Source organism: Rattus norvegicus, chromosome 14 (genome assembly GCF_021556685.1).
Source record: "Rattus norvegicus strain SHRSP/BbbUtx chromosome 14, alternate assembly SHRSP_T2T, whole genome shotgun sequence".
NCBI classification, from domain to species: Eukaryota; Metazoa; Chordata; class Mammalia; order Rodentia; family Muridae; genus Rattus; species Rattus norvegicus.
This window is the reverse complement of record NC_141547.1, coordinates 99,406,695-99,419,032: the sequence shown is the minus strand read 5'-3', so window position 1 is coordinate 99,419,032 and position 12,338 is coordinate 99,406,695. Positions and strand designations below refer to the sequence as shown.

The following is a 12,338-nucleotide window of genomic DNA, read 5'->3' as shown; positions in this document are numbered from 1 at the left end:
CACCGAAAAGCAAGGGAGTCCTCTGTGACCTTCTGTCCTCAGAGCGTAGAGCTGGTCCCATGGCCTTTTGACTCCTCCACGAGGTCTACTGATGAGCCTTACCTCACACAGCTGGAACTGTCGCTAAACGCAAGCCCTTTGTTCCTCCAATAAAAACTGTGCTCTTGTGAACCTTCAGAGAAAGGGAAGGTAGTGGGTGGTGATCCCATGGGGTGACTGGCTGGGAGCGTGCTCCCTAGACTTTCGAGATGGAATATGTGGACAATTTCCACAGAGCCCTTACATGTGTGCGTGAGGACACATGCATGCATGCATGCTCTCGTGCTCTCCTTCATGCGTTGGCCTGCGGGGACAGGCAGCTAGAGAACTGGTCTTTGGAGCATGTGAGTTTTCCTGCTTGAGCAAGTCCTGGCTAGTAGCCGGACAAACAGAACCATCAGCCTAGGACACCCGAGAAGTGGAGGGTGGGGGTAAGAAAAGGGAAGCACGCGGGGCCTTGAGACCTGCCTGGCTGCCACTCCCGGGCTGCCAGGCACTGAGACTCTTCCAAGTGTGACAGGTGCATAGGGAACTCGAGGCCCTTCCCTCACGTGTCCAGAACAACACTTCCACATTTGGGTAAAGAGTCTCCCCCATATAGCAGGATGTTACCTCCGCCTTTTTCCTCATTCCCAAAGCTGTGGCAACGTTCCCTTCCCATGCGGCATCAGATGTGGTCCCCTACCAGAACTCCTGTTCTCCTTGGGAGTGTCCAGCCATTGAAAACCGAGAATGTGCTCCCCTTCTCCCAGTGGGGCTGTGTTGAAGCAGTACACAATGCCTCCCTCTCCTGTCAGAACAGCTGATTCTAGGGTTGGAATCAGAAGGAAAGTGGGCGGTGCTGTCTCCATTCAAGAAAAGCAGCAGGAGCTGATGAGATGGCTCAGTGGTTAAGAACATTTGTTGCTCTTACAGAGGCACTGGGTTCAGTTCCCAGCACCCTCACGGTGGTTGACAACCATCCATAACTCCAGTTCCAAGAGACCCAATACCCTCTTCTGACCTCTGTGGGCACTAAGCATGTTGATAAGGCCCATAGCTATATGCAGGGAAAACAGTCCTACACATAAAGTAAAATAAACATCTAAAAGAGAATTAAAAATCTGCAACTTCAGATTGTCTCACTAAAAATCTGATCAAACCTCTAGCTGTATGCCTTGTTCACTGTACAATGTGGCCTTGCAGGGAAGAGTGGAGGGTGGAGTTCATCTGCAGCCTTTTCACCAAGCTGTGCCCTCTGCTGTGGGACAGCACCCATTAATTCATACTGCAACATTTCCTACTCTCGAGGCTGGCTGTCTATACAGAGGGCTCTCCCCACACACAAGTCTGGTGCCTTGGTCTCTCACTCTTACGAGCTTCTTACAAGGCAGCTCCTCTCTCCTCTTCTGTCTCAGGACAGTCTGACCTCTATCGTCCACCACGGAGAAGGCTCTTATAGACAGACAGCAGACCTGGCCACTCCGTGTAGAGCCCTCAGCACTGCCCACGTTCTCAGCCTGTCCTTCCTTACTTCCCTGCTTCTTTTCCTAACCCACGAGGCCATTTCTCATGGCACAGTGATAGAGGCTTGTCACTATCCCCTAGCCTCACCCTGCTCATAGGAGTGGCAGGTGGAGCTCCAGGCCTGCTCCTCACCTCTCCAGGCTGCACACACGTCTCTTTGTCACATCACTGGGTCTTCTCGGCTCTGCTGCCAGTTGGAATTCAGTGTCCCAGCAAGGGTTGTGCCCTGTGCAGAGAGGCCTGAGCAAGGTGTGCAGTAGACCTGTGAGCCCGCAGTGCACAGCTCTGTGAGTCACAGATACTGCGTTCCGTTTCCCATTCTTTCCACTGGGGGTGTCCAAGGAGCAGGGGTTGCAAACCTCTGCAGAGCTTGGCAGTGTCAGTACCTGCTGTAGACCAGCCATGTTCAGAGAACGTCAGGGATGAGGGTAAAGACAGACACTCAGTGGTGACGATGTCGTCATCGTGTCTCAGACGCAGGCAAGACACTGCAGAGGTTGGGACTGAGTCAGAACAAAAATGAAGCTCGCATGATCACTGTGGAAGGAGGGTGGGGGCTTCTCACCTGGTAGTGGCTGGATTATCCTGTAGCAGGGTCACCTGCCATGCAGGATAAAGACAGAGTCCTCCCCAACACCAGTTAGGAGTAAAGTCAGTGAAGCAGCAGCTGGTCTCTCTCTGAGCCTGTCACTCCCCCTCCCCCACCTCTAGGCTTCATCTTCAATAGCATCTTGACTCGAGAGAGCATTTCTTGTGAAGAAGTCAAGCGCTGTATTACCTCTTTAGCCACATCCTCCAGAGGCTCTTTCCTGCTCACAGCTCCAGGCGCCTCTGTCTGCTGCTTCTCCTGGGCTGGCACAGCCAAGGGCAGAGCAGTTCCTCTTGGTCAAGGCACCTAGCAGGAGCCGAGTGCTGGGTGGTCACCCGAGGAAAAGAAAAGTGGCACTGTGACAGAGCTCCAGCTGTCCCCAAATGAAAACCAGATGCTGTGTGGGGCTCCCTCGGCACTGGGCCTTGAACATCAAGGCTAGAGCTGGATATTGATCGGGTAAGGGAAGTGCTTTGTGGGTTTTAAGTGCTGGGCCCATGACAGTTACATCTCGGTTGACCTAATCACTGTGTGTCTGCACCCGTAGCAGGACGGTGTGCGCATTTTGGAAAACATCCATCTCCTGACATCTTTAGCGTTTTCTCCTCCCTCGGGCCTTCATCAGCTGTTGTTTAAATGTCTCCTGATCTTTCCGGGTTGGCTCTGGTTTTCCTACTACCTTCTCAAAGGCTTCAGAAGATCGGCCCTTACAACCACATCTCCATCCCTGCGACCCAGCCCTGCTCTAGCTCCTGATATGGAGGGACCCAAGAAATGTAAATCACCTTTGGGGAAGGTATCCTTCTCACCACACAAATGAGTACCCAATGCTGACACTAAAGAAAGGAGAGACAAGGGGACAGCATTTTGTGCTAAGCTCTACACATTTAGTTCTAAGAAGTATTGTATGAAATAAATTGTCCTTGTGCTTCTTAAGAGGAGATGGGCCCCTCAGTGACATGGCTGGGTCATGAGCCCTACAGGGTTGCAGCTCGTTTCTGAAACTCCCACACGAGGGTGGCTGGCTGAGCTAGCTGTCAGCGGTGAGGGGTGGGGGAGAGACTGTGACAGCTGAGCCAGGGGCCAGTTTTCAGCTTCTGGAGACAGGTACTTGTTCTCACTTTGAGAAGGGTTCTGCTTGACTGGAGGACATCAGCCCTGGAGTGGGCTTCCTGGTGCTGTATCAGCCTTGAAGAAGCAGATCTACCAGGGGCTAAGCCAAGGGAAGCGGCTTCTGGAGTCCAGAGAACAAGTTCGGCACAGAAAGAAGCCCAAGCCCTCTTAGGTGTGCAGGGCTCTGGGCTTTGTATAGGATCTTTATCTAAATCATTTGACCTTAAGATGTATTGCAGATTTCTCGAGTGCCTTGGTGAATATTTAGAATTAGGGAAAGAAAAAAGGCAATGTCCCACCAGTGTCCCTTAACATCTCCTGAATGGACCCAAAACTGACACCATACTATTGCCCCAACCATGCTTTCTGTGCTGTCTGTGATCTCTGTGCTGTCCATGCTCTCTCTGTGTGCTGTCTCTCAGTTCTATCTGTGTTCTCTGTGCTGTCTGAGCTCTCTCTGTGCTGTCTGTGCTCTCCCTGTGCTGTCTGTCCTCTCTCTGTGCTGTCTGAGCTCTCTCTGTGCTGTCTGTGCTCTCTGAAGCCCCATTAAATCTGAGCAGGGTAGAGCTTCCCTCTGCAACTCCCTGGTTGCTGTTTCTTTCATGCTGGTCGTGTTACTCAGGGACCATCCCACAGCACATGCTGCTACCTGTCACCCCCTCAGAGACTGTGTTGAATGAACTTCACTGAAAGTGAGTTGTCATTTGTTTTCTCGTGGGAATTTTACGTCGAAAACAGAGAAAACATGGTTTTAAAGTCTTACTGATATTATTTTATGTGCGTGGATGTTTTGCTTGTATACGATGTGCATTTCTGGTGCCAGCAGAAGCTAGAAGGTGACACTGGATTCCATGGATCTGGAGGTACAGGTGGCTGTAAGCCACCGCAGGGCTGCTGGGAATTGAACCTGGGTCCTCTTGAAGAGCAGCCAGTGCTCTTAATCACTAAAACATCTCTCTAGCCCTGAACATACCTTTAATTTTCCCCCCAATGTTATGTGTCTGAGTGTTTTGCTTGTGTGTATGTTCGTGTACCACATGCATATCTGGTGCTCAAGGAGGCCAGAAGAGGGCATTGGATCCCCTGGAACTGGAGTTACAGGTGGCTGTGAGCTGCCAAGTGGGTGCTGGGAACGGAACCTTGGCCCTGTACAAAGGCAGCAATCGCTCTTAATTATCAAGCCATACCTCTAACCCACGTTGTCCACCCCGAAAGTCTTTTGATTTTTGTCTTTTCTTTTGGTTCTGTCTAGTCTGTAATTGTGATGTTTCTAGAACATGGCAGGGGTTGGTGTTGGCTTATTATTTATGGGGGAGGGCGGGGGGGGGCGGGCTTGTTTTGTTCTGTTTTGAGACAGGCAGCCCAAATCCCAAACCATTTGAGAGCAGCTTGGGAGACTGTGACATCGGCACTGACCTCTAAAACCTTCAAAGAAATGAGCGAGGTCACTCCCAGGAAACAATATAACAAACTAGACTGTGTCAAAATGTGAGGGGACGCCCTTGACTGTCATGTTGTCAGGAAGCACATAGGCCACAGGGCACACATTGCCATTCGTGCAAGGCACAGAAAGGGCACCCTATACTGGCGAGAAATCCAGCCAACCGTGGGCCATGGATGCCCAAAGCTTTGACCTTGTGCTTAGTCTAGCACGAGAAACTCTGCAAATAAACATCTCTTCATCTTTCAGTGATCTCCAGGGATCCTTGAAAACAACACTGTACCAGGCACTGAGAGAGAGAGCAATCTGCTGACCAAGCCTTCCTACAGGAAGCCAAACCTCTTCACAGGAGCCAGTCCAAGTTAAAAGAAAGAAGGACACCCCAAAGAAGGCAGCAGTCTCCCTGCCTGGACTGAAGGATCTCTCTCTCTCCCTCTCTCTCTCCCTCTAATCTCTCTCTCCGTCTCTCCCTCCCTCCCTTCCTGCCTATACCTACACACTTCTGGGAACAGGCAGCAGGAAGAAGTCTTTGAAGGTGCTCCCAGCACCTTAGGGCACACCCTTCCTCCCTTTTGTGGCTTGGACAGTAAGGACAGCAGACAGGGGTGCCTGGAAGGATGAACAAAATCACAACGGTGCTTAGAGAACATTTCATGAGTCCATGTGTTGTCTTTTTTTTTTTTAAAGATCTTTATTTATTTATTGTATATATGTGAGTGCACTGTCACTGTCTTCAGACACACCAGAAGAGGGCATCAGATCCCCTTACAGATGGTTGTGAGCCACCATGTGGTTGCTGGGAATTGAACTCAGGGCCTCTGGAAGAGCAGACAGTGCTCTTAACCGCTGAGCCATCTCTCCAGCCCCATGTGTTGTCTTTTTAGGGGCTGCCAGAAAGCAATGGAAATTGCTTTAAAGAAACCGGAAGCGATGGGGGAGGAGCTGAAATGCATCAAATCACCTTCCCTTTGAGAAATCTGTGAGCTTGTACTAGTTTTAAACTGGGTATGCGGCTTCTATAAATCCACTTAAGTGACTTTGAAAGGCTTTTTTTTCCTCTCTTTTTGCTCCAGATATATTTATACAAGAACTGAGACCAACCAATGCTTCAAGCCTAATGAGGCAGGATCCTAACGATTTCTTCACTCTTTAAATCCTTTCAAGAATTTAAAAATTCTTGGGGGTAAAATATGCAAGGACACACACGGGCAATCTGGAATGTTTGGGGAGCAGTTACACAGCTGTGCGACCACAACGGGACGGATATCCTCATCACCCTGCAAAGTCTCTGCTCCCCTTCAAGATACACGGGGCCCACACAGCTGCTGTTCTGACTTAGGGGACTGCCATTGTGGTCGTTAGAGCCTCATACAAATGAATGCTTTGGCAACTGGCTTCTTGCACCAATGGTGCTGTTCAGATCCACCAGTGGCACACCGATAGTCAGAGCCTCATGTTCGCACTGAGTTTATCCTGGTATATTCCTCCCTATGGATGAATGTGGCTTATCTGTTTTCTCATTGGTGGGCTCTAGGCTGCTTCCATTTTCTTTCATTTTCAATTGATCTTAAGGTTCCTGGGGGCCACGTTGTTGCTAATGGTGGGAGCCCTTCCTTGAGGTGCACTTCTGTTTTATTAACATCTTGAGGTTTCTATGAAATAGAATACGTTGCGATAGAGTATTCTGACAGCTGGGCTCTCCTCGCTGGAAAGAGATGACTGGCCTTTTAAGGGGTGGGGATCCTTGTTTGGTGTGGCATCCCTGGTAGGGAGGGGCAGCTAAAGTAAGCCAGAGTCCAGGGAACAAAGCTGGCACAGCCACCTGATGGCTGACTGCCAAATCCACCTTGGCAGATATGCTACTTCAGCAGGCCCTGGGAGTCACTCCACTCCTGGAACAATGGCTGCCTGTGTGTAAAAGGGCAGAATATGGACTGGCTCTCTCTGCCTGCCATGTTCACAACTGATGAGTCAACTGGAGTTGAGTGGGGATCTCAGCGGGAGATTAGGTCAGGCACATAAAGACCCAAACAAAACCAAACAGAGAGAGCGTCTCCAACTGACCGGGCAAGCAGAGAGTAGATGACAGAGCTCCCACAGGAAGAAGGGGAGGGGGGACTGTCATCAACTGCTCCAGCATGGAGAGCCGGACACAATAAGAAATATAGCCCCTTGACGTAGGATTCTCAAAGCGAGTCCCCAGACCCTCTCTCTTCCTTCTGACCCCTCCCACACTATTGCACCGTAATGTCATAAGGCTGGGTCCACTAACCCAGCCGCCTGGAGAGACACAGTAACTGCCCAGAGCAGCAGACACAGTCCCACTCCCCTTCCTGGGAAACCATCCAGTTTCACAGGAAGTTCCGTGTCTTCTGCTTTGGGCTGCCTGCACACTGAGTGTCAAACAAACATCTCGGGTGTAGGTGACTGAATTCTGGGCAATCTATCCTGACTGGCCCTTTCCCTCCCCTAATTATATTCTGTCTGTGTGTTTCACTAATGCACTGTGATCCACATCTAATCCTTTATGGAATGAGGTGGGGTATGAATAAATAGGTAAAAGTCATTAGGCTGACCTCAGAGTGAAAGTCAAACAGCCCACGTGTCTTCTGGACTCCCACCCAGCAGGGGCGGGGAGACAATGGTCTCTTCTTCCTGCAGAAGGTCAGGAAGGTGAAGGTGCAGAACTGCCCTGGGGTGGTATTCTCCAGCCTTCTCATGAGTACTTCGAATATTCGTTCATTCATGGTAAGCTCAGGTTTTTCAAATCCCACTTTAATAAGGGCTCTTAAATGCTTTGACCTCCTTTCTAGCCCACCACCCACCAGAGGCAGTGGAAAGGATAGGTTAGTAGGACAAAGAGGGATGTGGACCTGTCTAGACATTGTCCTTTGGGGCGATTCCCACCTTGTTGTCAGGGTATCACCAGTTCAGTTCACAGAAATCGGCAGCAGTAGCTTGATCCACTTGCAAACACCAGCAACGGCAGAGTGGTCCAGTAGAAATCGCAAGGCTCTTCCTATTGACCTGAGGTCTGAGGAAGCGGCAAGGGGCTGCTGGAATATCACAAGAAGTTCTTTGGTGCATTTCTCTCTACAGTCATGACAAACAGTGACTAACAAAGAAGGCAAGGCGAACCCATGCTGTACAGCACCATCCACTGCCTGTTGGGTTATAACATCATCTGTCCCCCCTCAAGTGTCTAGTCCAACATGCCCTTTTCCCAAGCAGCTTCCAGAAAACACCACACGTCTGTTCTCAGCAGAATATCCTCTCACATGAAGACAGTTTCCAGAAAAAATATCACCTGACACAACTGAGTCTCCAAAGAAACTCAAAATTTCCACTTCAATGTATTCATCATTCATTCATTCAGACTCAACAAACACACATTGGGTTTATGGTATCTGGTAGGAGCTGGTGACCTAGGCAAGGGTCCTCCTCTCAATGAACTGACACCGTAGCGGTGGTAGTAGGGGTAGAATGAAGAATAGCAACCACACAAGTAAACCACATGTTTCCAGATAAAGCAAATAAATAGGTTAAGAACGGCACACACACCTACAAGCTCAACACTGTAGGCATGAAGGCTGGAGGATCATAAGTTCAGAGCCAGGCTGGGAACCACGTGTGAGTTCCAGGCTCAGCAGGGCTACTTGGTAAGAATCTGTTTCAAAATAGCAAAAGAAGACGAGGAAGACAAGGAGGAAAAGGGGAAGAGAGAAAGAAAACAAAAAAGTAAGCAGGCATCGTTGGTGAAATCTCTAGGGGTCATACTTGAGCAAAAGTCGGAATAAAGGGGAGGGATGACCCAGAAGAAGAGGTTTCCAAAGGCCCTGTGGTAGGAATGTGCTTGATATGTCCTGGGTATGGTCAAGAAGGCTCCAGAACCTGGCTGGAGCACAGCAGACAACGGAGGAGTCTGGAGGAAGATCGGGGAGCGAGGAGCGCCGATCGTACAGGGATGCACACTCCAGGGGAAAGGGTAAGATGCTATGAATATTGTGGGAAGCTGAGGAAGCCTTACAGCTCACTGTGGAGGGAGAGATCTCTGGCCCTGTGGAACAGACGAGTCTATGGAGCATGCATGGGCCTGGGGAGTCAGTCAGTCATCCAGCCACTGCTGTGCTGAGGGTGAAAGATGCCTGGGCTAGGGTGCTGACGCAGGAGATCCAGTGCAGTCCACCTTCATAAGGAAATTAACCAATTAAACTACTATTCCACAGGGAAGACCTGTCTTAGGATCAATGAAATGCAAGCATCAGGAAATAGAACCTCAAAGCTTTGCCCTCGAACAAGCATGGAAGAAGTGAAAGTCAACCCCTTGGCTTGCTCTGAGCAGCTGGTGAACAGCAGTACCAGTGACTGAAATGAAGAGACCAAGGGAGGTGCAGCTCTGGGGACAAGCAGAAAGCACACTGGGAGTGAGAGGGACATATTCCCAGCATGCTGTGGTCAGCTCACCATCACACACTCAGGCGGCTCAGCCTACTAGAGTTGGATCTAAGATCCTGGGGCTCAGTAAGGTGGGGGCTGGGTGTAGAATTTGGGGTACTTGGCACTGCGATGGCTGGTTGCCATGAAACAGGGTGTAATCTTTCTTCTCTCCTCTGGCTCTCCAGGGTTAGCTTCACTTTTCCAGTGGAGGTGTAAGCATCTATTTACTCCAGACAGGGCAGCATCAACAGAGCAAGGAAACAGTGCCATCCAAGTCCAGCTCGGTGGACAAATGAGTTAACAGGGGTTGCTTCCAAGAGCACAATGAGGGGTTTCTACAGGGGAAAAGGTAAGGGATTCCTAAGGGGAACAGATCAGAGGTTTTTATAGGGAAGCAGGTGAGGGATTCCTACAGAAGCATGGGGGAGGGGTCCCTACAGAGCATGGGGGAGGGGTCCCTACAGAGCATGGGGGAGGGGTTCCTACAGGGCATGGGGAAGGGGTCCCTACAGAGCATGGGGGATTAGTCCCTACAGAGCATGGGGGAGGGATTCCTACAGAAGCATGGGGAGAGGTCCTTACAGAGCATGGGGGAGTAGTCCCTACAAAGCATGGGGGAGGGGTCCCTACAGAGCATGGGGAGAGGTCCCTACAGGAGAATGGGGAGTGGGGAGGATTCCTACATTAGCACAGATGAGGGGTGTCCTGGTTAATTTTTATTGTCAATTTGACACAGCCTAGTGTCACCTGAAAGAGAGAATCTTAGTTGAAAATTTTGCCAGATTAGACTGGTCTGTCACCTTGTCTGTGAGAGACTGTAATGATTAATGATTGATAACTGATGTGGGAGAACCCAGCCCACTGTGGGCAGCGCTATGCCTAGGCAGGTGCTGGACTGTACAGTAAAGCTATGTGAGTATGAGCCAGTGAGCAATCCAGCAAGCAGTGTTTCTCCATGGCTTCTGTTTCCCACCCTCACCTTTACCACCATACCTGACTACTACCACCAAAATCACCTTTACCACCACCATCACCATAGCTGCTACACCATCACTATAGTTACTATACCATCACTATAACTACCACACCATCACTATAACAGCCACACCATCACTATCACAACCACACCATCACTATAGTTACTACACCATAACTATAGTTACTACACTACCATTATCATAGCTATACCACCATCACTATAGTTACTACACCACCATCACTATAGTTACTATACCATCACTATAACTACCACATCATCACTATAACCACCACACCATCAGTATAGTCACTACACCATCACTATAGTTAGTACACCACTATCACTATAGTTACTACACCATCACTATAGTTACTATACCATAACTGTAACTACCACACCATCACTATAACCACCACACCATCACTATAGTCACTAGACCATCACTATAGTTACTACACCACCATCACTGTAGTTACTACACCATCACTATAGTTACTACACCACCATCACTATAGTTGCTACACCACCATCACTATAGTTACTACACCACCATCACTATAATTACTACACCATCACTATAGTTACTACACCACTATCACTATAGTTACTACACCACCATCACTATAGTTACTACACCACCATCACTATAGTTACTATATCACCATCACTATAGTTACTATACCACCATCACTATAGTTGCTACACCACCATCACTATAGTTACTACACCACCATCACTATAGTTACTACACCACCATCACTATAGTTACTATACCACCATCACTATAGTTGCTACACCACCATCACTATAGTTGCTACACCACCATCACTATAGTTACTACACCACCATCACTATAGTTACTACACCACCATCACTATAGTTACTATACCACCATCACTATAGTTGCTACACCACCATCACTATAGTTACTACACCACCATCACTATAGTTACTACACCATCACTCTAGTTACTACACTATCACTATAGTTACTACACCACCATCACTATAGTTACTACACCACCATCACTATAGTTACTACACCACCATCACTATAGTTACTACACTATCACTATAGTTACTACACCACCATCACTATAGTTACTACACCACCATCACTATAGTTACTACACCACCATCACTATAGTTACTATACCACCATCACTATAGTTGCTACACCATCGCTATGGCTACTACACCACTACCACTATAGTTACTACACCATCACTATAGCCACTATTCTACCATCACTATAGCCACCACACCACCATCACCTCTCACCCTCAGTATCCCCACTACAACCGTGACTGCTCCCATCACCTCTGTTTTCACCACCCTCACCTCTACTACCACTCCTACCATCAACTCCATGTTACTGCCATTGCTCTTACTCAGGGCTGTCTCATGGTGCTGTAAAGCACCCAGGATAATCCTACTAGTCAATGCCTACTCAATGCCTGCTCAGTGCCTACTCAATGCCTACTCAATGCCTGCTTTATGTCAGACACTATGCTTTCTGCTGCCTGCATACCTGCTCAGGTAAAACTCATAACAGCTCTGGGCGGGGGGAGGGCTATGAGTACCACAACCACACCATTTGTAGTTAAGGAAACCAAGGCATGGAGTGAGTGAACAATTAGTTTAAGATTTGCTACTTTGCAGGTGATAGAGCCAGGATGCAAATCCAGCCATCCTTGCCCTGGGGTTCACATCCTTAACTTCTTCCTAAAAAGCCCAATGTCAAGGCTTGATGAGTTCAAGGTCCAGTAGGAGGTTAAAGGGAGGAGGAGCATCCTCCTCCCCCATCTTGCTGGCCAGGATGTAGACACTTGTAGGCAACTCTCTTAGAGCACACGAGAGCAATACATAAATCTATCAAACCAAAACAAAGCAGGAGGAGGAGGCCGAGGAGGAAGAGGAGGAAGAGAATGAGGAAGAATTACTACTTGAGTTTCCAAAATGGTGCCACCCCATTATTGGTTTTGGTCTGCTAAGGGGAGGGTAAGGGCAACCTCTGCTTGGCTGCAGCTGCTGTTGATCTTAGCTTGAATAACTGAGTAACAACCACTGGATGAGCGTCTGTAATGGCACAGGGGCAAAGCAAGGCTGTGAGCAGTTAGGCACCTGACGGCATCCCAGAGGAGCTGTCTCCAGCTCTAGAATGCCAACGGCCCAATCCCACCTCCTTAACATCAAGCCTTCCAAAGATGGCTATGCCAAGCCACAAAAACCAG

General features: G+C 49.0%; 1 protein-coding gene across 1 annotated transcript in view; it reads left to right on the top strand.

Annotated features, from left to right (window-relative positions):
- Positions 1–5,727, top strand: part of LOC120096689 (uncharacterized) — a 33,344-nt gene extending 27,617 nt beyond the window's left edge. The window contains exon 4 of the mRNA XM_087584598.1: positions 4,938–5,727. Coding sequence (XP_087440724.1) covers positions 4,938–4,957 — 20 coding nt within the window. The 3' untranslated portion in view covers positions 4,958–5,727. The remainder of the gene's footprint in view (positions 1–4,937) is intronic.
- The last annotated feature ends 6,611 nt before the right edge of the window (positions 5,728–12,338 follow it).